Source organism: Strix aluco, chromosome 8 (assembly GCF_031877795.1).
Source record: "Strix aluco isolate bStrAlu1 chromosome 8, bStrAlu1.hap1, whole genome shotgun sequence".
Lineage (NCBI taxonomy): Eukaryota > Metazoa > Chordata > Aves > Strigiformes > Strigidae > Strix > Strix aluco.
In genome coordinates, this window is record NC_133938.1 from 12,007,052 (window position 1) to 12,029,767 (window position 22,716).

General features: G+C 45.0%; 1 protein-coding gene across 3 annotated transcripts in view; it reads left to right on the forward strand.

The window, feature by feature from the left end:
- The window catches only part of ERI3 (ERI1 exoribonuclease family member 3), a 135,983-nt gene that overhangs the window by 13,139 nt on the left and 100,128 nt on the right, over positions 1 to 22,716 (forward strand). For all 3 annotated transcript variants that reach the window (XM_074832204.1, XM_074832206.1, XM_074832205.1), the window contains exons 3-5: positions 11,716 to 11,832; positions 18,191 to 18,250; positions 20,483 to 20,574. In XM_074832204.1, coding sequence (XP_074688305.1) covers positions 11,716 to 11,832; positions 18,191 to 18,250; positions 20,483 to 20,574 — 269 coding nt within the window. The remainder of the gene's footprint in view (positions 1 to 11,715; positions 11,833 to 18,190; positions 18,251 to 20,482; positions 20,575 to 22,716) is intronic.

Genomic DNA, 22,716 nt, shown 5'->3' on the forward strand with positions numbered 1-22,716 from the left:
CATTAATAAGTGAGAGTCTCGCTCTTTTGTCCCTTTGTCCTTGTATACACCAGTGTTTATGGTGGTCAGTGCTTTCAGTGACTGTGTTAAGGAGCTCCCCACGCTCAGATCCGTGACTGCCTGTAACCTTATTTTATTAATGCAGTGAATGGGTGTGCCTCTTTCAGTCAGCAAGCCAAGTATCTTGCCTTCAACTTCAGCAGAGTGGATGAAAGCAGCAATTTTTTTAAATGTAAAAAGTCTGAAGGTAGAAATCAGATCTGTTCAAAGCTGAATTTGAAATTAGGCTTCTACATAGCATGTTAATCTCTACTGTAATCTATTAAAGCCACTTAAATGAAAACCAAATAAAATTCAAGCTTTGTATGTCTGCTGCCTGGAAGTGTAAAAGTGTATCGTACCCCTGACCTGGCAGAAGAAGCTGGACCTGGGAGTTGTGAAGCTGCTAAATGAGCTTTTGGTAATGATGAAGCTGCTTTTTTTCATGTCAATTTTTTCAGGTACTTGACTTCAGTGTCTCAGATTCCCTCAAATTTGATAATCAGTTGGGAATTAGAAATTTGCCTCTTCCAAACTCTTTGTAAGAGGAAGGTATGAAATGTTCAGATCTTCTCATTGCTGAAGGAGGTTGTGACCAGAGGCAGAGAATAAGTTGTTTACAGACAGTACTTTTCTTGTTCTCTTAAACATCACATTTTAAATACAAAAATATCTTGATATTTTTCTTTGCTGTATCCTACATATTTCAAGTTTGTTTAGCATGCATTCTGATTGTTTGGGGGGCGAATTTTTAATTATAATTGCTGTCAAATTAAACTGGACATACTAATAAATACAGAACATCACTCACCATTTCAACATAAAACTGTAAACTGAGACTATGAATAAGCATGTGTCCAGCTACTAATTTATTTTTAAGTGTACAAACAAATCTGGATGATCATAGTCCATTTCCTGATTGGCAAAAGCATATTAACAAATGAGAGCCAGTCTTTCTGTAAGGTAATATTAGGTACAAGTGCATGACAAGGTTAAATTGGGTTCAGGCTGTGTTTCCTTGAGTGCTAGTGTAAAAGAGCATTAAAGGCATTTTTCCCTGAACATCCGTCTTGCAGTTCTGGCTTGCAGTCACGGGCAGGTGTAGCTGGAGTGGCTGCAATGATCGCTGCCTCTCTGCTGCCTGTACTGCTCTACCCGTGGTCTCATTCCCATGGCAGGAACAACTGAACAATGTGTCTCTGCTCCTGAGATGCTGTGATTTATAGACTGACCTTGTAATGGGAATGGATGTTGATTTCCACGAAATTTAGGCTGTAGCAACAGATGTGCGGTCCCTGCTGAGCTCCCTGCTGAGGGTGAGTAGATCGGGGATAGGCAAGCTGCCTTGGGAGCTGCAGCCTAGGCTCAGAGGACTTTCTAGGAGGCATATGTCCCTGAAATCGCAAGCCTGCTGTGGGAGGAGGTTATGGAGGAACTGCTGGTCTGCTGGAAAGCAGGCTGCAAGGTATCTATCTTCTGCTTGCTTTTCAAGCTGTGCTCTGTGGAGCTTATACCAAGGCAATCCTAGCTGAAGGCCAGGATGGGAATGCAGAAGGTGGCTCACACAGTAACGGAGATTGTCACAATCCTACCCAGAGGCAGATAATGGAGATGTGCCCGTGCCTGCCTGTTCCATCTAGATGTCCCCACGTAGCAGCTTTCTTCTTGCCCGGTTTTTGTGTGGCTGTTAAGCTCAGTGCATTAGAAATCACCTGCCAAAACCTTTATTAAGGATGATCATGAATTGCTGAAAAGTGAAGAAATTCAGGCTTGTTTCCCATGGCAACTTTAACTCGGCACTCTTGTGCATAAGTATTACAGTGGAATATTAATCTGCAATTACCTGTCTTCATGCAGCTTAGGCTTGGGTGTAGTTTTAAATACCTAGTTCTCAATTCAGCTTCTTAAAATGTTGTTTCTAGAGGAATGTCATTAAAAATGCACATAATACAGTGACTTAAAGTCTTGTCTTTTTTTTCTTTTGACTAAAAGGAAGTAAATGCATATATATATTTATTCATCTCTTTGGCAATTGTGGCAAATTGTTATGCCATTCTTCCTATGTTAGAATGCTTTCAGTTCTTAGAGTGCCAGGAAATAGTTCATATAAAAGCTGTTTCAGATGGGGCTTTCTGTTCACATTAATTTTTTGAACGATCTTTTGAAAAAACTTTTTGAGGCCTCGTAGCTAGTTCCTCTGAGCAGTTAAAAATTTTGTGAAGAGCACGTGAATATCCATAGCTCAACATCCTACAAGGTGCATCTGAAATTAAAGAGATGCTGTTCTTTTTCAATCATATTTTTCGTATATCATGTGCTTCATTACAGTTCAGTTGGACTGTTGTGAAATCTTGTTTTGACTAATATGAGAATAATGTCTTTATTTTAGAAGATGCAGAGAGAAGGCCATCATTTTGGAGAGGCTTCTGCAGGGTCTGAGACACCAGCTATGGTGTAACCCTCAAAAGCTGCATTCTCCACGGCAGTCATTTTGCCTTGGAGACCTTCCTCATTCTCCTAGTAAGTGGGAACAACCTTGCTGTGACCCATATGAATCTGACAGGGTGGGTTATGGCTTCAGGCAACAGAATTAGCTGTATTTATTTAAAACCCGATGAGCTAGAGAACATGAACAGTTACTGAACCCAGATCTCCTGGAGAGTACAACCACGAGACCACCAGGCAAGGCATCCTATGTATGAAAAAAAATTCAAAGCGATTTCTTATTTAAAGATACAAACCCACCATTATTATAGCAACAAGCCTAAAATACCAAGGCACTCAGGTGGCCAATTGCTGCAGTCCTAACCTGACCCAACCTGCTTAGCTTTCGGCTGGTTATTGACAGGCCGATGAGATGACTACTTTAAAGCAATCAGTCATGTTGCCCTTTCCCTCACAGTGTGTGGAGACCCCACATCAGTTATGCATCCCGGCGTGCAATTCCCCACCTGTGCTGTTTGAACACTGTATCCTTAGCTGTGCAAACATTACACATCGTTTAGGTGACAAGTTGCAAAGTTAAGTAGACTTGTTGTTACAGCAGAAAGTAGTTGAGCGGCAGTCACCCTGAAAAGAAAAGATCCAGGCTAGCTCAGGAATGTGCGAGTCCGCTGTATCGTGTTTAAAGGTTTGTTCGCCTCTCTGTAAAGCTGCTGCTGAGGGTAACGTGCTGCTGGAAATGTTCACACTACGAACATTTCTAAAGTGAAGGGAATGGGTGCCACAGGTTTGTATGTTTGTTGTGCTTGTCCTGCCATGCATGTCATGCGTATAGTTGCTGGTGATCAGTGTGTGCTTGCTGCTCTTTTGCAGCCTCTGAGGCAGGGCGGGTATTTTGCATCCCTCCCAGCATGATGTTTTAAAACCAGGTAGTATTCTTCTATGGTGTGGCATCTATCTAGTGCTGCACGGGGATGTCACTTTCCAGGCTGCTGTTGTTCTTGGGTGTCATGGTATAAACCTGGTGGGCAGACAGACACCACACAGCCTCTCACTCACCCTCCCTGCCCCGGGGATCGGGGAGAGAATTAGAGGAGTAAAGAGACTCGTAGGTTGAGATAAAAACAGTTTAATAATTGAAATAAAATAGACTAATAATAATAATAATAGAAAATAGGTAATGCACAATGTGATTGCTCACCCCCTGCCAACCAATGCCCAGCCCATTCCTGGCTAGCGATCCCAGAGGAGCAAAGATCCCGAAACTGTGATCCCGGAAGCAAGAGCCCCAGCTTCCCAGCTGACCCTCATCTATATACTGAGCATGACGCTACATGATATGGAATAATTTCATTGGGCAATTTGGGTCCGTTGGTCTGGCTACGCTCCCTCCCAGCTTCCTGTACATTTGCACACTAGCAAGACATGGGAAGCTGAAAAATCCTTGATTTCGTAGCAACAACTGAAAACATCAGTGTATTATCAACATTCTTCTCATACCAAATCCCATACTGAATCCAAAACACAGCACTATTCTAGCTACTAATAGGAAAAAATTAGCTCTATGCCAGCTGAAACCAGGACGCTGGGGAATGGTCTTTGCTGCGTTAAAGTGGTCTTGTCTTAGTTTTGAACAAAACTGTCCTGATAAAGAGAAAGTGCAGCTCAGCTCTTTTGGTGAGAAGGGCATAGGTCATGCCTAAGTCTTGTGCTTTTCTTCCCCTTTGTGCCAAGCTGGCTGTGCAGCCATCCCTGTGTTATCTTTGTTGGTCTGTGCAAAATAGCTCTTGGTTATGTTATTTAGTTCCTCTCTGCCAGGCAGAAGCGCGCTGTCACTCGCAGCTAGTTGTGATGTCTGTAAAACCCTGGGTGTTCATTTACATGCGGTAGCATGCCCTTTTTACCCATCTCAGATGTTTTAGTGTTGCTGGGAACATTGATCATTTGTGCTGCTCAATATCAGGTGAAGAGGTTGGGTCTTGAAATGATTTGATAATTCTGCAACAGGGACTGCACAGGCTGGTTGCCTGCGGTAGAAAGGAGCAGACATGAAAAAGTATATAGTGTAGTTTTCATCTTGCAATGGAAAGGTAATATTTAGAAATGTGTGTGTGCTGTCTTTAACCTGGTTGGAGTGCTAAACTTCCCCCAAACTGTCAAGCTTAAATTGTTGTTGGCTGTGTCGGTGGAGATTTTCTGGGTGGTTAAATATATGTCAGTAGTACTTGAAAAAAGAAGTTGAAGTGTTGATGTCTGTTGGTCTACATTTTTCATCCCAGGTCTGGAAAGAGGAGAGAGGTTCTGCCTTTTTCTTGATGTCTGGGTACTGCTGAAAAGATCAGAATAGCTTTGTGGGTTTTGGCAGGTGAGATGATGCTGATGGTGAGAGGCATGAACCATCCTGGGAGCAAATGACTACCAGAAGTTTTGTTCAGGATGGCAGGACAAGGGTTGTGAGCCAGCTGTCAAGATTTCAGGTATGACAGCAGGTGTGAAAGAAGTCCTTGAGACCACAGTGATAAGTTTAGGAGGAAAATCTCATTTGCAAGACATGTGGATCCTCCTTTTCTTGGCCCTGTAAGAGGGGACCTCAGCTAAGGAAGTGCTTCGCTTTGGATTCCATACTTTTTAAAAAATTATTAGACTATTTCAAGATGGTGCAAAGGAGAAACAGTGAGTGTGACCAGGGGTCTGCAAAACACAACTGTGAGTGCAGGCTGGATGGCATTGGAGTTGTGTTTAGTGCAGTGACGAGAGGGGTATGTATGATGAAGTCCTCAGTTGCAAAAATGAGAAAGGCAATGTTCTGGCCTGTATCTGCTGTGGGTAGGAAGAGCAGCCATGAATTTAAACAACAGCAAGGGAAATTCTGATTAGACATTAGGAAAAACTTCCCAATGATAAGACTAATGAAACAGGAGGATAGAGTGCCTAGGGAGTGTGTGAGTCTCTCTTATTGGAGTCTGTAAAAACAGCCTAGACAAAGTCAGAAATTATTTAGGGGGAGGTGATGCTGCCCTCGGGCAGGTGCATGGACTAGATCTCTCTCTTAAAGCTCAAGCTCCTGGAGGCATGTGATTAGATGGGAATTTCAGCTTCTATTAAAGTAAGAGAAATGGTCCCTCACCCTCACAGTTGTAAGGAAGCACCTGGAAATAAAAGCCAGGATGAATGCCAGTGCAGAACCCAAAATACAACTCAAAATTTATCTTTGAGGAAATCCAGCCTTTGACATGGGGCTCTGGTGCATGAGTGTTGGGGGTGGGCAGTGCGGTTCACCTAAGAGCAGGGGGAAGAAACAACCTTAGATATTCAATGATCGGACAGCAGAATTTGTGTTCACATCATCTTATTCCAGTGTTTCCTGATCTTTCCATATTCCTGCCAGTTTTCTTGTGTTTTGATTTTGATGTGTATTTCCCTTCATGCTTTTCTGGGATATAACAGTTGTTTAAATGTGTTGAATTGTTGGGTGTGTGCATATGTGTACTTCAAGCTAGGTAGTGATGGAAAAAGAAATTTGGGGGTCAGGTGCTTCCCCAGAGATCTTTTGACAGGCTTAATCGGTACACAGAGTAAATTACCCAGGACAGAAGCGTTGAGAGACTCCTTGCCGTGTGTGCAGGTAGGCATCCTTCGGAAAGTCAGCATAGCCCTGATTCAGCAGAAGTTTTGCTGTCCCCCCACTGCAGAGGTGTTGCCTTTATGGTACTTGTTTTGGTTAGTTAAATAAAAATTTAGAAGTGGGGAAAAGACCTATGAGGTCATCTTGGTTACTGCCCCTGAGGGCCAGTGCAAGGCTGCTCACTTGGAAACAGCTTTAGTTAAAATAATAATTAAGGCAGAGGATGGAAACTGGGGAGGCAGAACTGTTAGGCTAGTGCTGTCCTTACTGTGTCCCTTTTCGATTTTAATTGCCTTGGAAAAAAAGGAAAATCACAAGGCTTTAAAAGCTCTGATTCTTCCTGCTCTTCAACCCCCCGCCCCCTCCCCGATCTTGGAGGCATCAACTCTCATCTGTCAAAGTGTAAATCAGCAATTAAAACACAAACAGCGAAATGCCAAAGATGACCCGAAGCACAAAGCAACTGACAAACAAGTCCGGACAAATCGGCGGATAATTTATAAGCATTGCCCTAAAATCTAATTATTTGGCAATTCGAATTTGCAGCCGGCCAGGGCTGTGCAATAAATTTAACCCGCCATAAATTATTTAGGAGCAGCCCGTGGTGTAAATCAAAAACACGAGTGTTTGTTTAAGAAATAAGCTCCTTGTGCATAAAATGACTTTTTTTCTTTAAAGAAGGGGGGGAAGAGCATCCCTGAACAAAATGAGCTGGTGCTGAGACTGTGTCCCTCCACGGAGACTCCCTTGCCTCTTCTGCCCTTACCTTTTTTGAAGGTGTAAAGGAGTCTTTTGGTAGGAAGTTTTATGCTTTTCCTTATCAGGAAAAAATCCCCTTCTCTGAACGGCCTCTGCTTGTTTTTATTGCATTTTGAACAGTCAGCTCTGATTTTTATGGGCATCTTTTATTCCTGTGTTTATTAAACTTCTTCACGTGGGGGTGGGAGTAAGGGATAAATTATTCTCTGGTAGTTTTTGAACTGGATAGGCTACATGGTCTTCCTCAAATATATAACTCAGTGTCCTGAAGTGTTCCCTGTCCACTTCATATGTGGGCTTCTGGTTTAAAAGGTTTTGAGAGCCGCGAAGTTCTTGCTGGGCACTGTATTCTTTTCATCTAATGTTATTAGTGCTCCCCAGATCCAAAAGGATAAGCAAACAGATTCCTCTGTGGGAATTAGTGTAACTTCAGGTGCTTTCTTCTCTGAACACCAGAGATATGTCCATTATAGGAAATTATGTAGCGAGTATAGTTGTGTGCTTGTTCTTTTATTAGCAAGATCAAGACAGCTGAATTTGTGCATCCCTGCTTCAGTGTAAAGGGAGGGGAGTTTCATTTAGGATGGTTGGGTAAGGAAAGGCTGGGTTCGTAGCAGTACTTTCACATGCCCTTATGAATTTTTCAAATGTCTCTTAAAAGGAAGTCCCGAGCCATTCCGCAGTTACCCTGCAGCCTCCTGCTGCTGCTCAGCCCACTGGCCTGGGACAGCCAGGTTGCACAGGAGGCTTCCACCTGGCACCTCTTTTTCTTGGGAACATTTTTTTTTCTAAAGGCAAGAATTCTGAGCAAGCTGTCACATAGATTTGCTTGAAGTACCATGAAATCATAAACTCAAGATTGTTGTAAAGAGAGTGGACCTGGTAATGGATATGTATAAGCCTCTGGCTCTGTAGGTTCCTATTGTTACTGTGTTTGGGGGCGCAGCTGAGGGGAGGGACAGGGTGCTGATGTCTTTTTCTTTAAGCGTGTTAATATTGATTTTAGAAGCTCTGTGTTCCAACAATATAAATGCAAATGCCTGTAATTGGGAGCCGCGTGCAGAATTTCTCAACAGAAAACATGTTCAACTTTTCATGACAATGAAAGGAAAATAAAAAGCCGCTTATTTATTGCTGGTGGTTTGAATCCTGGATTTCCTTTCAAGTTACTTTGCAGTGCTAAATAAAATACCTAATTGCAGTGCTCGCAAAATTCAAATGGGTACATTTGTTCTTCTGGTAGCTTGCGGCTATTTGCAGCCTCTGGACACCCTCAGCATTATTTCAGCACATCCATAACTTCTGGTTGTGCTATAAGGAAAAGCTGGGGCAGGGTGGGGGAAGGTGAGGGGGCAGGAAGCCCCAAATGCTCCTGGCACAAATCACTGCCAAAGTTGGAACATGGACACAGTGTTGGAAGTGGAAATGGGTGAGGATCTCAAGGTAATGCTTATGGTTGATGAGACTCTGATAAAAGAAACTAAGTGTCAGTGAACCTCTCCTTTTAATTCACTTCTGTCGCTCTCCTCCACCTTTCCCACCTGGGAAGAAGCAGTGAAGGTCCTTGGTGGAGATGGAGCTGAACATGTTGAGTTCACCGGGCTGCTGTGAAATGTGAGAGAGCGCCCGGCTGCCTTCCTGCATCACGGTCTGTTGGGGAGTTGTGTGAGTGTGTGTGTGTCTAAGTGCTCACCATTTCATAATAATTACTAATGAAATTCTAGATCTGTAATAACATTTTGGATATCTAAAACAAACCATATGCTTGTAAAAAAAAAAAAAGAGAGAGAGAGAAAAAGTGGAAACAGATCAACTTTAAGCCATAAATTCTTGGTAAGAGGCCTCTTTCCCCCCCCCCCCCCCCCCTTTCTGTTTATGTTTGATAGATATTTTTGTTTCTGCAGGAATGTCAACTCTTAATTTCATGATGTATCATGGGCTTAAGAAAATTGAATTTAATAAAGGCAAAAGATGAATGGCACCTTTAAAGGTCCCAACACTTGTCTTTATTAGCAGGACAAACTGCAGGGTCTCCAAACACTGCTTCTCTCCAAATGAAAGTTTAAATGAAAAGTACAGCAGTGTCACAGGTTAAATTTCATTGCAGGACTGGCTAACGTCGTTAGTGAGGAGTGGGGCTGATTTCATGGGGCTGGTATCTGTTGCCTTAGATACCAGCGGAGCAAACACTGCCAGAGACTGGAAAAATCTCCACTATAGGAAGCATGCAGATAAACAGCCTTTTGGGAAAGGTCCTTTACCACTTACTTCAAAAACTGACCACATAAGCCCAAAAGAGCAGCTGCGCTTTCTCCTAAGACGCTTGGGTCGCTCCTGGGGTTCCGCTCCTGGCCACGCGGTTCGCACAGACCTGCAGTAATTCTGGATATTGTTAAATTTTCCACATTTTTTTAGTACGGCTTTTTATTTCCTCCGTCTGTCTTAATCCGACCCTCCTGGAAGTGCTTTTTGCCTTTGGTTCTGGAAGGCGAGTGACGCCTTTGTGTATCAGATCAGCGGCAGGGCTGTCTTTCAGTCTCGCTTTGTATCCAGCCACTTGATGGCCCCTGAGGATGTTTCTGGTCCCTTAGGATCCATCTCAGCATTGCAGTGCAGCCCTGCTGTGAAATCCAACCGGTGTGTGTCCCTCTCTGGGAGGAGGAATGCTCGTCTTGCCCTGTCGTGGGCTTGCCTGCTTCCAGGGTCACCTCCTGGGTGAGATGCAGATCTATAGGGAAATGAGCCGCCCCAGCCTGGTTTGAAGGATGGGGTCATGTTACCCTGGGGTTAAGCCTGGCTCTATTATGACATCCTGTCCATTGGCTTCAAACTTTGCAGTCTGTTTTCCTTCTGAACAGAAATTTGCTGCTTTCAGAGCCTATCTGTGGTAGCTTGTTTGAAGGCAGGATCAACTGTGTCCAGTGTTTCTTACTCAGGTTGAATTTCTCATGTTTCCACGGGTGCTTCTGGGTGGCTGAAGCTGGAGAGTTTGGCTGCACCACAACAGACAACCTGGGTGATGCTCAGGTGTTTTGCCTCTGTGTCCTCTTCCCCTTCCAGCCTACAGGTCAAGTTTTGCCTCGTTCCTGGGGAAACTTGGTGACTCCTGGAGGGGCGGTAAGGCTGTGGGGAAAGATGTCCCCTCTGCCTTAGCCTGCACAGCTTGCACAGAGTGTGGCACAGCCAACCATGGGGAGATGGTTAAGCCCTGTGTCCTCTGCAGCCTGACTACTCTGTGTCTGCACCTGGGCACTTCAGCACTCTTAACACTTTATTTTATATAAAATTTTTTTTCATAACTTTCCATCTCAACGGCACGTGCTCCCCATGTGCCCTGGGCTGGGCTTTGTGCCTGCTGCTCCAGGGGGCTGCTCTGCTGCGGCCACAGGCTCTGTCCACTGGGTGTTTCTCCTGGCTATTTAAATTATTTGTTGTTTCCATTTACCCACCCAGCTTCTTGCCCTCCTTCTGCCTGCTGGGGTGGTGATGTCAGCAGCTTATATGTATGACCTCACAATAATTTCCTCCTGTGGGTCATGAGGGTTGCAGCCAGGGTCCAAAAACTGTGTTAGTTCCTCCGCAGCGGCTGCATTTTCCACATGCTAATTTTACTCACAGGAGTTGGATTTTTTTATTTTTTTATTATTTCTTATTTGTCTCTTCCAGATGTTTTCAGGCAGTTTTTTTTGTTGTTAAACTAATTCCATTCATGTTTTAAAAATTTATGAAAGCGCTAATAAAAATGTCAAAGTGGTAAAAATGTTAGCTTTTGCTCTGCTTTGATTAAATTTTGCAAACTGTTTTTGAATATTAAAAAGCAATATTTTTTTTATTCTCTCTCCCTCTCTCTGTTTCTCTCCAGAAGTGATTTGAGAGGCTTGTTGCATGGATATCACTCAGCGGGCTCATTTGCACTCCAGAACCTTGGTGCCATGCATCTCTATTAAATAACATAGACAAATTATTCTTTAAAGACACCAAACAAATTGTCACTTCTCCTCTTACATTAAACTGGAAGGAGGAAAGGGAGTGGAGAAGGAGGGGGGTGAACACAAAGGATTTTATCGCTTTTATTCAGTGGTTGGCTTTTTTAATTTCATGTATATTTTTTAATAATTGAGAAATCCATCGCAACTGGATTTGTTTAAACTTTTTATTAACAGGTCCATGTAAATTTTTGATTGCTGATTATTCAAATAATTGAACATTCTTCTGATGAAAGAATGTTTTTATTTTCCTATCAGCATAAATTGGCTACAAAGAGGAAGATGAAGCAGGGCTTGCTGCTGTGCCATATTCCTTAGGGATGGATTTGGAGGGGGCTTCTAGCTCCTCTCCTCACTCTGTTGGAGGAGAGCAGTGCTCCTCAGCCTCTCTCGGGAAGGAGGTGCTTCCTGCCGTAGCTCCTGTGTCTGCCTGGTGTGTCCTCCAACAGGATGGCAAGGTGGAGAAGATGGGACTGGTCTTGGGGAGGGCACAGCCCCTGGGTTTTCATTACTAAACAGACGTGAGCCCATTGCCAGTACATCTCCATGTCCCTGGGTAGTGTGTGTGAGTGGTGCTTGACCATCTTCCTTAGGGTCAGCTTTGGCAATGATGTGTGCAGTTGCAGTGCTGAGCACAGAGACCTCCTTGCTGCCCGTCCCGGCTGGGATGAGCATCAGTTCTGTCCTCCTCTGGGCTCCTGCACCACTTTCCCACTTGTATTGCACAGCTTTGTGTTAGGCTTGGTTTTGTTTGCAACTGTCAGGCCCCTCTTTTTTACAGCCAACTTGGTAGGCAGGATCATTTCCAGCTTCATTTTTTGTTTGTTTTAAATGAACAGCTGCTTTTCTTTTTGCCCTATTCAGGAAATCATCGAATTCCCTATCCTGAAGCTGAATGGCAGGACGATGGAGATCGAATCCACCTTTCACATGTATGTTCAGCCTGTGGTGCATCCCCAGCTTACGCCCTTCTGTACAGAGGTAAAGTGCAAAGGTTCCCTGGTGCTCCAAGAGTCTCCCTGGGAAGCAGGTTTCCATTGCACCAGGGGTTGGGGTTGCCTCTTCACGGTGCAGCTGCAAGGCAGCATGTCATGCCAGCCTTGACTTAAGGGCAAGGGGAATCATTTTTTGTCATTGCAGTACCATGTGAAGACCGCAGTTTGGATTCATAAATAACTCTATCGTCTGCTAACTGAGATAGCTCTATTTACAACTAACAAACGTCTAACTGGGTGACCACAAAATAAAATCAGTCATGTTAGCTGATGCTCAAAATCCTGTAGCCTCTCTGTGAGCTCTTCATGATTTTGCTGTGCTGCTCTTTTTGGAGGGGGGGGAAGGTCAAAGAGAGCATGGTCTGAAGGAAGAAAGTGTTGTACGGCTGCATGGTTCAGAGGCCTGCCTGCTGGGATTTGATGAGCCCTTCAGAATGGTAGGACAACCCATGTCTGTATTTTTAAGGCTTTCTTTTTGATGTCATGCTTGTTGGGGCACTTGAAATGATTGCTGGAGAAGTGGCCTCTTGTTACTTGGTTACTCTCATTGCTGAGGACAGCTGCTCTCTAGCTGTGGCCACCCTTCTCCGGATAGAGAGAAGAGGATGAAGGTAGTAAATGTGATCCCTGAGGGTTCAATAGGGCAACAGGGGTTGGTTTTGTGTTGGGGTTTTTTTTGGTTTGGTTTTGTGGTGGTTTTTTTTTTCATTCAACACAAAACGTTAACTCTTTCTGCAAGTTTGTTCTTCCTCCCTGCTGTAACCATCAAAACAAAGTTTAAGTTCCTTTTGCTTTGGGTTTTTCTCCTGTCACTCCACTGGTTCAATGTTGGCCAGTTGAGCAGCTAAAGTACTGACTGTGGGAATCAGGGTATCCAAGTTCCTTGTTCTGTCCCAGTCTCATCTGGAGTCATTGACGCTGTGGTGTGTTTTCTCCAACCTCCATGGCTGCAGGTTTAAGCCCCTGAAGTGCTTGTCCCATGTGTACTAACTTGATGAAAAATGTCTCCTCCATGTTAGGTGGAGTTCCCTCCAGGACCAGCCAGCCCCTTCCATATTTCCACGTTGTAAAAACAAATACTTTTTTTTTTATTCTCTTGTAACTAAAAACCATCTGAAGGTATTTTATTTAAATGTTTTAAAAAAAAAAAAAAAAAGACTAAGCACAGAAAACATTATTCCCAGGAGAGGGGCGTTCAGAAAGCTATAAATGTGTGAAAACAGAGGGTTATAATGGAAACTGTTTTGCAACCTTAATGCTAGAAGGCTGGACAACTACTTTGGCTGTCCTTATCCCCATGAGGCTTGCTGGACATATGCTTGTACAAATGTGATAAATCTCACAGCTTGCACCTGATCTTTGCTAAAAGCAACGTCATCTTCTAGAGTAGAGCCCAAAATGTCTGTTTTGCATGTCATCTAAATTCTATAGAGAAGTCATCTCACTCACTAACTCCCACCAAAATTCCTTTTTCTGGAAATTCCTCTGTTGCGTCCTTTCCCCCACTGCTAAAGGTTGCAGCTCTGTTCTTGCACGAGAGCCTGCATGACTTGCTTGGTGTGGCTGTCCTAACTGAACAGAGCCTCCAGCCTGCTGCAGCCTGAGGACATTGAGAGATTCTCTGGATTCCAAGCTTGTGACTGAGACATTCAGCCCATCTAACGCTCCTGCACTGTGGTGCTTGCCATGGGAGCCCAAAGCACCTATTAGTGTCTCTTCAGGTTTGTGTCTCCTGTGTGGAGCCGTTGAGCAAGCAAAGCTCTGTGTGTGTGTGTGTATGTGTGCGCGCGCACGCGCGCCGGCTGCGCATTTGCAGGAGTCCCCAGGATGGGCATGGATGTCCCAGCTGCAACATTGTGCTGCAGACTCTGCTGCTGACCTCGGTCTGATGTCTTGTGTCCAGAGTTGGATAAAAATGGGCAGTGCTGAGGCCAGCAGGCAAAATGATTTCAGAACTCCCACCTGTGTCTATCAGTGGCATGAAATGGTCCAGCTTGCCAGGTTTGGCAAGTTCTCTGTTATTAACAGCATGGGTTAGGCAGCTGGTTTTCATCCTAGCCTGGAAACCCCTGGCTCCTGGGCAACACCCCCACTGTGTGTGTGCTGCTCGGTGCACAGCATCACCCCTGTGCCTCCTGGCCTGGCGGTCCCCCTGCCTGTGCAGGGGCTGCCACGAGGTCTGGGAAGTGTGATCGTGCTGGAGGGGTAACTGGGCTTGTCGTTGGGCCCATTCTCTGGAGCTGACTTTGAAACCCTGCCCTAAGAGCCACAGCGAGCTGGTCGTACTGAGGACCTTACTAAACAGTTGCAAAAATACCCTTTTGTATTTGCAGCCACTTTTAGTGGAGGCTGTAGTGGCCGTGTAGAGACCTGTGGGGTGGGTGGCTCCTGCTAGGCAGGCGCAGGGGTCAGCCCTGTGCCGCTAGTGTGGGTTCCCCTGAGACCCCCTGGACACAGCCGGGACGTGCTGTGTGTCCAGCTCCTGTGGAGCCGCTTTCTACACAGCTCCCGCGCTTGCCATTGACTTTCAGCTGGTTTATGTTTTCTGAAAAATACCCATTTTGCTAAATGCCAGTAAAGGGCTTTGTCTAGGCACCTCTACTTACAAAGGGTGAGATTTATTGGCCTCTTTGTCTACAAAGAAAGACCAGGCTTGATTATCAGATTGTACACCAGAGACAAGTGCTTAGGTAATCAGCAAACTGTCGTGGAGTAGAAATACGATGGTTTCGCAGATAAACTCTGTAGGAAAAGCAGTGGTGTTGACATTACACGGGAGCCTGTCTGCTGTGCTGCTGCTTTCCCCTCTCCCCTCCACTGGCTGCTTTTTGCCATGAAGCAATGGGACTGCTTGGTATAGATTGTGTGTGGGAGGATTACCAGGCTTGCTTGACATTACTCCTTGGATCTGGAGTACCTCTCACATCCTTCTTCCTTCTTGAAGACGACAGCACAGCACAGGAAGGGTGTCTGCAAGGGTGGAGAGCTCATGGTCACCCTTAAGGCATCCCTTTGCTTAGCTTTCAGTGTGTCTGTGCTCTCCCCTGGCTACAGCAGGTTCCTTCGACTCCCCACACCAATGGCCAGGAGCACGACTTCAGTGCTGGCTCACTCGGTAGCCCTCATCTGGTCCCCTTTCTCTTGACCTTGTGTAAAACAACAGGTCGTGAGGCTTGGTTGTGATGAGGGGTGTGCTGGACATTTAGACAGAGAAGGTGGAAAGTGCTTGCAAATGGTTAAAAGCTGCTGTTACTTATATAAAGCTCATCATGGTCTTTTGGAAGATGCAAGTGGTTTGTCTGATGCCCAAGAAGGTTCATGACAGGAGCTTAAGTGAAAGGTTCCCTCTACACAGAAGGTGCTTGTACAGGCTTTTCCATGGTACTTCGCTCTCTTTTTATGATTAATTTTTATTGATTTTTTTCCTGAAGGAACAGGCAATAAAAGTACAAAAAGATAAATGCCTTATAGCTTGTTTATGTTTTTAAGTACCATGTGCTTCTTGGGATCACTGGTGAAACTTTACAATTGTGCAGTTTTATGTTTTTATACTTTATCAAAGCTGCAAGACCAGGTAATGCTGCAGAGACCCAGTGCACTAGGTTGGATGTTACAGATGGATGTAACTGATAATGGAAAGGATCAGAAAGGGTGAGAGAGTAAAAATCTGGTCCCTTTTGAGCACTCTCTGACCTTTATTGAAATGTTACCTGTGGAGCGGGTATATCCCTTTGTATTCATGTGTGTGATTCTGTAGCATGATTCTTGCATGCATGTGTGCTTGGCAATGTGTTCTGGTATGGATAAGTTGGTACTTTGCTTGGCCTGGCAGAGAAGGAGGGAAGGAGTCTTGGGCAAGATCAAGCAGTGACTCTTTGATGGGGCCTCTGTGTTTGTTTTCCCACCCCTCCCTCCTGATGGGAAACGTCTGGATGAGCTCATTTCACCCTGCCCTCCTATGCCCATCAGCGATGCGGTGCTGAACAGATGCAGTCCTGAAGGTGTCTGGAGTGGTAGAAGCCGTTTACATCAGTGCTGGCCGTGATACCAAATGGTTGCCTGTCATCCTTAGTATAGAAAAGACATGGACCTGTTGGAACAGGTCCAGAGGAGGGCCACAAAAAAAGGATCAGCGGGCTGGAGCACCTCTCCTGTGAGGACGGGCTGAGAGAGCTGGGGTCGTTCAACCTGGAGAAGAGAAGGCTCCAGGGAGACCTTACTGCGGCCTCCCAGTACTTAAAGGGGGCTTATAAGAAAGATGGGGATAGACTTTTTATTAGGGTCTGTTGCGACAGGACAAGGGATAGTGGTCTTAAACTAAAAGAGGGTAGATTGAGACTGTATGTAAGGAAGAAATTTTTTACGATGAGGGTGGTGAAACACTGGAACAGGTTGCCCAGAGAAGTGGTAGATGCCCCATCCCTGGAAACATTCAAGGTCAGGTTGGATGGGGCTCTGAGCAACCTGATCTAGTTGAAGATGTCCCTGCTCATTGCTGAGGGGTCGGACTAGATGACCTTTAAAAGTTCCTTCCAGGCCAAACTGTTGTATGATCCTATGATCCTTTCCCAAAGCTCATCTTTCAGCCACTTCTAGAGGTTTGATTTGTGCTGCTCTCTGAGAGGTAGAGCCAGCACTTTGCAGTAGGTGAGCTGTCCACCTCTGCCAGGCGAATGCATGGAGAAAACGATGGCAGGAAAATCAAAAAACAAGCCAGTGAGCTTTAAAAACTGCTGTAAAGAGCTGTGCATTAATCTCTCAAATCTATTTGCCTCTTATAGTATGGGAAGTCTGTAGGTAGCAGCTGTTACCCAATTAAAATACAGATTAATATAAAAACAGTTTCTGGAATATAAAAGAGTATCTGCATCCCTCCACTTCCTTAAAATTCCACCTCATAATGGCTTGATGAACTTGAGAAACCCACCTAGAGGAACTCTGCATTCTTAAAATTAAAATACTTTCCCTAAAAGGTATATATTACCATTCCATGGAAGTCACTATGAGAAAATAATCTTTTCCCTTACAGCTTATTCAGTGAGTCAGGTATTTGGTATTCATTAAATGTAATTACAGTTTAATTGGAGTTTAATCTCTTTTTTTTTTTTTCCTTTCCTCTGAGTTCAGTGCTCTAAGCCAAGCAGCCAAAGAAACGGAAAGGTAGAAACATTGAGCTTCTTCCAGTTGCCACACATTTAATAAAGGAGAGCCCTGTGGTTTGTGAGAGGACTTATGTTTTACGAGTAGTTTGAGCTGGTCTGCATGGAAGAGTTACTCCTGAGTGGTGGAGGGGGGGGCTGTCAGCACCTTTCAATGGGATGCTATGGCTTCTGGAGGCGTGGATGTGTGTGCAGGCAGCAGGGCATGCTCCTAGGCTGTGTTTGACCTTTATTTTATGAAAACGTGTGAGATGTGTAGCTTCAGGAGAGTGCCATATGAAGTGAAATCCTGTAGTGTGCACTTGTTTTAATAATGATTTTTTTAATTACTTGGGTGCATTGATGGCAAGCTACTGACCTCCGATATTCAATATGTTAAAAGACAGTTTTGTCAGTTGGAAGGCAGACAGAAAAATTATCTATTTTCCATGTGCCTCAAGCTATCCTGGGCAGACACAGGCAGAGGCCCATGAGACTGCATCTTTTTATGTATGTGTCTAGCTTTAAACAGCCAAGCAGTCCAGGTGCAGTCAGTAGGACTCTCTGTTGACAGGACCAGTTCCTAAGGAATCTCCTGAAAAACAGAGTAGACCAGGGTTCTGGAATAAAGTGGTTTTCTTCAGATTTCATTCAGTTGTTATGCAGAGGGATGCTGCAGTGGACCGTGGGAAAGCGCACGTGCTGGCAGCCCAGTGTGGGGTGGATGACTGGGTCTGCTCTGGGTCTCACCAATAGTGGTCTGTTCTGTTCATCTAACACTCTGCAATTTTGGTGTCACCACAATAGCAGGAGAATGACCAGAGACCCCAGTAAATGCTGCCTGTGTAAGTCAAGGCAACATCACAACTGGTGAAATGCATGTTGAGAAAGAGCATTTTGGAAATCTTGCTGATACATGAAGCAGAGGGCACCACTGCTCCCCAGGTGGATCCTGCCCTGCTGAGTTTGCTGGTTTATGGTGTGGGTAGGAGCCCCCCTACATTTCTGTGTTTGGGCTGAAGCTGTGCCCTTGCCTGTGGCTGGGGAGCTGCCAGGGTCACTCTGCTGTGTCTTGCTCCTCGGCAATGTCCATATGGGTCACAGGAGCATGTTTTGGTTGCAGCAAGATGGACAGGAGAAGAGACCTCTCTAACGATCTTTTGAGTGCTGCTCTGATGCCTGCTTTCTGTTTGTCTCTCATTTCAGCTGACTGGGATTATTCAAGGCATGGTGGATGGGCAGCCAAGCCTCCAGCAAGTGCTTGAGGTAAGCAGAGTAACCTTTAGTTCCTGAACTCTGACCTCTGGTCCTGTTGTCCCCTCTTCATCTCTTTCCCTGCACCCTCCCCTTGCTGAGAATCGAACCGCGTAATTTGACTATGATTACAGCTTCATTAGAATAACATTTGCTGTCACGTTGGTGACACACTGCTGAGAGTATTGAACCATTGATCTGTCATCTCCAGCTGTTCATGTCAAGGGTGCTGACAAGATATCCAAACTCCTGCCAGTAGATAGGAGAAGAGGCGATTCTTGCTTGAGCCAGTTTTAAAGCACCAAGACATTGCTCGAGACCACTGCTTCGGGAGCTTCTGCCTTCGTTTTCTTTCACTTTATTAAATTAATTTTTTCTACCTATTTAAATGCTCAATAATACATGTAGTATAGAATGAAAATGCTTCTGAAATCTAATCTAGAGGATATGCGAATGCAGATATAGCCCTAATAATGCCATCTGCTTAATGTTGAATTCCTACAGCATTTAGGGCTTAATTAGCTCGGAAGTATTTCTCCATCAATAGCTTTTGTTGGTAGTCAAATAGTGGAGGAAACCTCCTCAAGCACAGCCCACTTGGGCTGCAGGTTGGTGTTCGATGCATTGTCTCTGTCAGGATTTCCACTGCTGTGTTACCTAATCGTTCCTAATCAGAATAATTACAACAATTGCTTATCTGAGGAAATCAAATTAAAGGCTTTAAAATCCTCCATGGAGACAGCACTTCATGGGTGCTCACATCAGGGAGTTTAGAAGGGTTACTGCTGCTGTCCCTCGCTCTGGGGAGCCTTGTCCAGGGCTGGCTGGAAGATCCCAGCAGCCCAAGGGAGGCAGAAGTGTGGCTGAGAGGCTGGATGCTGCTTTGGGGGGAGCTTTACCCCAGAGGGCTGTTGTACAATCGGTTGCAGAAAGAAGCACCGTCCTCTGCCGGAAAGGCTGAAGCAGTGACATGAGGCCAAAGATGGTGCTCTGTGCAAGTGACATCTTGCATCCATGCAAACCCCCAGCTCTCTCTGGTGCTCTCCAGAGAGCAGGTAGTGGTGGTGTCTGTCTGTAAGCATACGGATGTCTGTGCCTGCTTCACCAGGAAAGAGAGCCCTCTTTGCCTGGATGGGTGTACGTACATCGCCGCTGGAGTATTACAGAAAATGGTTCTTTCTGTTTCTACAGGAACTTCTTAGAGTGTGGAAACATTTCTGTAGATTTTTTGGTTTTGGACTAAAAATGTGTTCATACAGCATCATGTTTCTAGATTAAAATGAGATTTGGGTCAGGCAGCTTCTGGTGCATGCTAATTTACTCAGGAGCGGAAGGTGTCAAGTGAGGAAAAAGACGAGGGATTTCTCTTGCCAAAGCACTGGAAATGCTGCTAGTGAGGCGGCATATAGCTGCTGCTTGCCTGTCACCTGCCACCGGAAGATTTTGGGTACATCATTTGCTAGTTTTAGCTGGAATAAGTGTCTATACAGGGGTTTTAGTTGAGGTTAGTTCCTCCTGGCTAGTCCCCGAAACAAATGTGTGTCCTCCAGATTAACATGGCCCATTTCTGAAGTGGATCCAGAACATCTGTCCCTATGAGAAGTTGATCCGGAATAGGGGATTCACTTTAAATCCACACTGTACCCTGAACAAGCACCTCCCCAGAACTGTAAGGAGGAAAGAGACCCAGCCTGAAGAGGAAGGGGACATGTGGCTTTGCTTGTTACTGCCACACAGTGCCTGTGTGTGCCCAGCCCTTCCATTTCGCCCCCTCTCCCATATCCCTTTGGAGCTGTATGAGTTGGAGCATGTGAGAAATGCTGTAGGTGAGGGATGCTGTCCTGGGATGCCCATGTTTTCCCCTCACTGGAGGGGATACAAGTTACACTCACGATGAGCTAATTTGGTACAGGGAGAGGAAAAGTGGAGGAGGAATGCCAGGTAACAGTGTGGTTGTATTGTCCCGTTAAAGCAGCACAACTTCCATCCCTCCACAAGCAGAGCTGCTGCGGTGTCTGATAAGATCATCTCTGCTCTGGTTGCCTGATGTCTCCTATCAGAAATCTTCAAAGGTCCAAACGTGCTGTTGTTGAGATGGCAAGCAAAGAGAGACGAGAGAGAGGGAGAGGGTGGATAAGATCACAATTTTCTTCTCTCTTGATTGCAAGCAGCTTATCTGAGTTTAACTGTTGTGGCTCGGCCTGTCTCTGCAAAACTCATCCCCTTTTCTTGCCTTCCTTTCAGAGGGTTGACGAGTGGATGGCAAAGGAAGGCCTCTTAGATCCTAGCGTCAAGTCGATTTTTGTGACCTGTGGAGACTGGGATTTGAAAGTGATGTGAGTATGGAAGGGGAGGGAGATTTTTCTGGGCTTTATTGCTCCATGCTTGCCTGTAGTGTGTACATCTTTGTCCTTACAAGCCTCTGACTGTCCCTAGTCTTTGTTTCTTAGGAAAATTGTTGTTTGCCATGCATAAGTGGTAGTGGAGGGTGGTTTAAGAAGACAGGTAGGTGCTGGGTATAGTGCAAGATCACTGCCTAGGATATTCCCTATAGCAAATGAATCCTTTCAGAACCCCAAGAAAGGTTTAAACTGGAGCTTTGTGATGTTTTGTCTTTTATCCAATATACTTTTCAAAGGGATGGGTATTTCTGAGCACAACCATGGAACTCTGTACAGCCAAATCAAGCAGTAGTGCTTACCTGACTTCCACATGCAAGGCTTTCTCTCTGTCATCTTAGCGCACTAACTGGATGCGAACCACAGAGTAGTCTTCCAGAGAGTACAAGCCATGTCTGGCATGCTTCGTTGGTGTTCTTATCGTTAAGGTCGTCTTCATCAGCTGGACGACTGTATCTGGAAAGTACCAGATGGGGACCTGCACTGGGATCTGCAAGTGTCAGTGTATGTGTGTGTTTTGTTATGAAAATAGCTAGACCACCAACCTAAAAATGTTATTTAAAAGAAATGGAGTTAAATGTCTAAGAATTAGATGAGTCTAATCTGTAAGGTGTTTTCAGATGAATGTCATATTGTACTGAATTCACTTGGATTCCTATAATCTTACTTCAGCTTTTCATTTCTACAGAGTGCTGCATAAAGACTCCTGTTGTTATCACACGGGTAAAGCATGGGCTTGACACATCCAATGCTAAACTGACATCCACAACTCGTTAGTAGTGTTACTTGGTTTTCAGCGTGACATTGGTTTCCCCAAGTCAGAAGCCTAAATAAACTGCACACAGCCTGGGAGCAATCAGCACTGGTTCTTCCCTGCAGAGTGGTCTTTGTACAGTGGCAGCTCCTTGCCTCTTCTTGGTGTGATTAGTGAGACATGAGATATGAGGATCGAAGCAGCAGTACAAGTGCTAGTGGAGATGAGAAATTTGCCATGCTCCAGACAGGAGTGTGGTATGTGAGCTTTTGAGTCAAAATCTGGGTCTCTGCTGGGGTGGTGTCCCGAGCTGGTATATGTTGCCAATTCCTGTGTTACTGGTTTAAATTAAGAGTGAGGCTTATTTTTCTTTATATATCATGTTTAAACTTTTATTAGAGACTAGCACAAAGATAGCTGCAGGGATGTGCTAAACTTCTGTTTCTCATCTGTTCTCTTTCCTCAGTTCTTTACTCCTGTATTGCTCTTCTGAGAGTCCAGTTTACCGCTTTTGGTGATGGTTGTGAGGAACAGAGTTATCTTTGCTCAAAGTCCATCTTTCCATCACTTTCACAGTGGGATAACAAGGTTCCCAGATAACGACATCCTAACTTGGTGTCTGTGTGGAGTGGGCAACCTTCTGGAATTTTTTTTTTTTTTTGCTTCAGAGCTCTACAGTGGGCAAATAGAAGTAAAGATGAGTCCCATTTCTGGTGAGCCATAGGGGTTGTGGGGTGAACTGATTCAGCAGGACGTGCAGTTCTGGAGCAGAGATCCTCAGTTTGCCAATTGCATTGGTCTCTCGCATGGATTGTGCCTCACTAGTCAGCTGGAACAGAAGACTCCACTCCTGGCCATAAGGTTGCAGCGAGTGGTTCATTTCTCCCTCTTCCTTTTAAAAAATTTTTTTAAACCATTAACTTCAGAATTCAATCCTGAAACATCTCCAGGGCAAAGCAGAAAATACATTTTGTGTTTCCAACCACATGGATAGCGGGAGTCTGGCTGCAGCCGCTTGGTGAGTAGCACATCACGCCTCCGTCGCCGATTGGGTGCCGCAGTGTGTAGCATCACATCTGATTAGTGCTGTGCCAGTGAATGAGGCTTGAGTGAGAACTCCCTGCCAGCTCTGACTTGTCTCATTTCCCATTACTTTTATCCGTCACCACAAATGCCGAGTCTCCCTCCTGAACTAATTAAGTTTGCGTGTGTTTAGACACATTGCCAAATAGGGTTTAGCAAAGCAGAACTGAGCATCTCTTTTTAAAGAGGGAAGGCAGAGAGCTGAAGCAGGACTGCTCAGGCAGGGAGATAGAGCCTCAGAG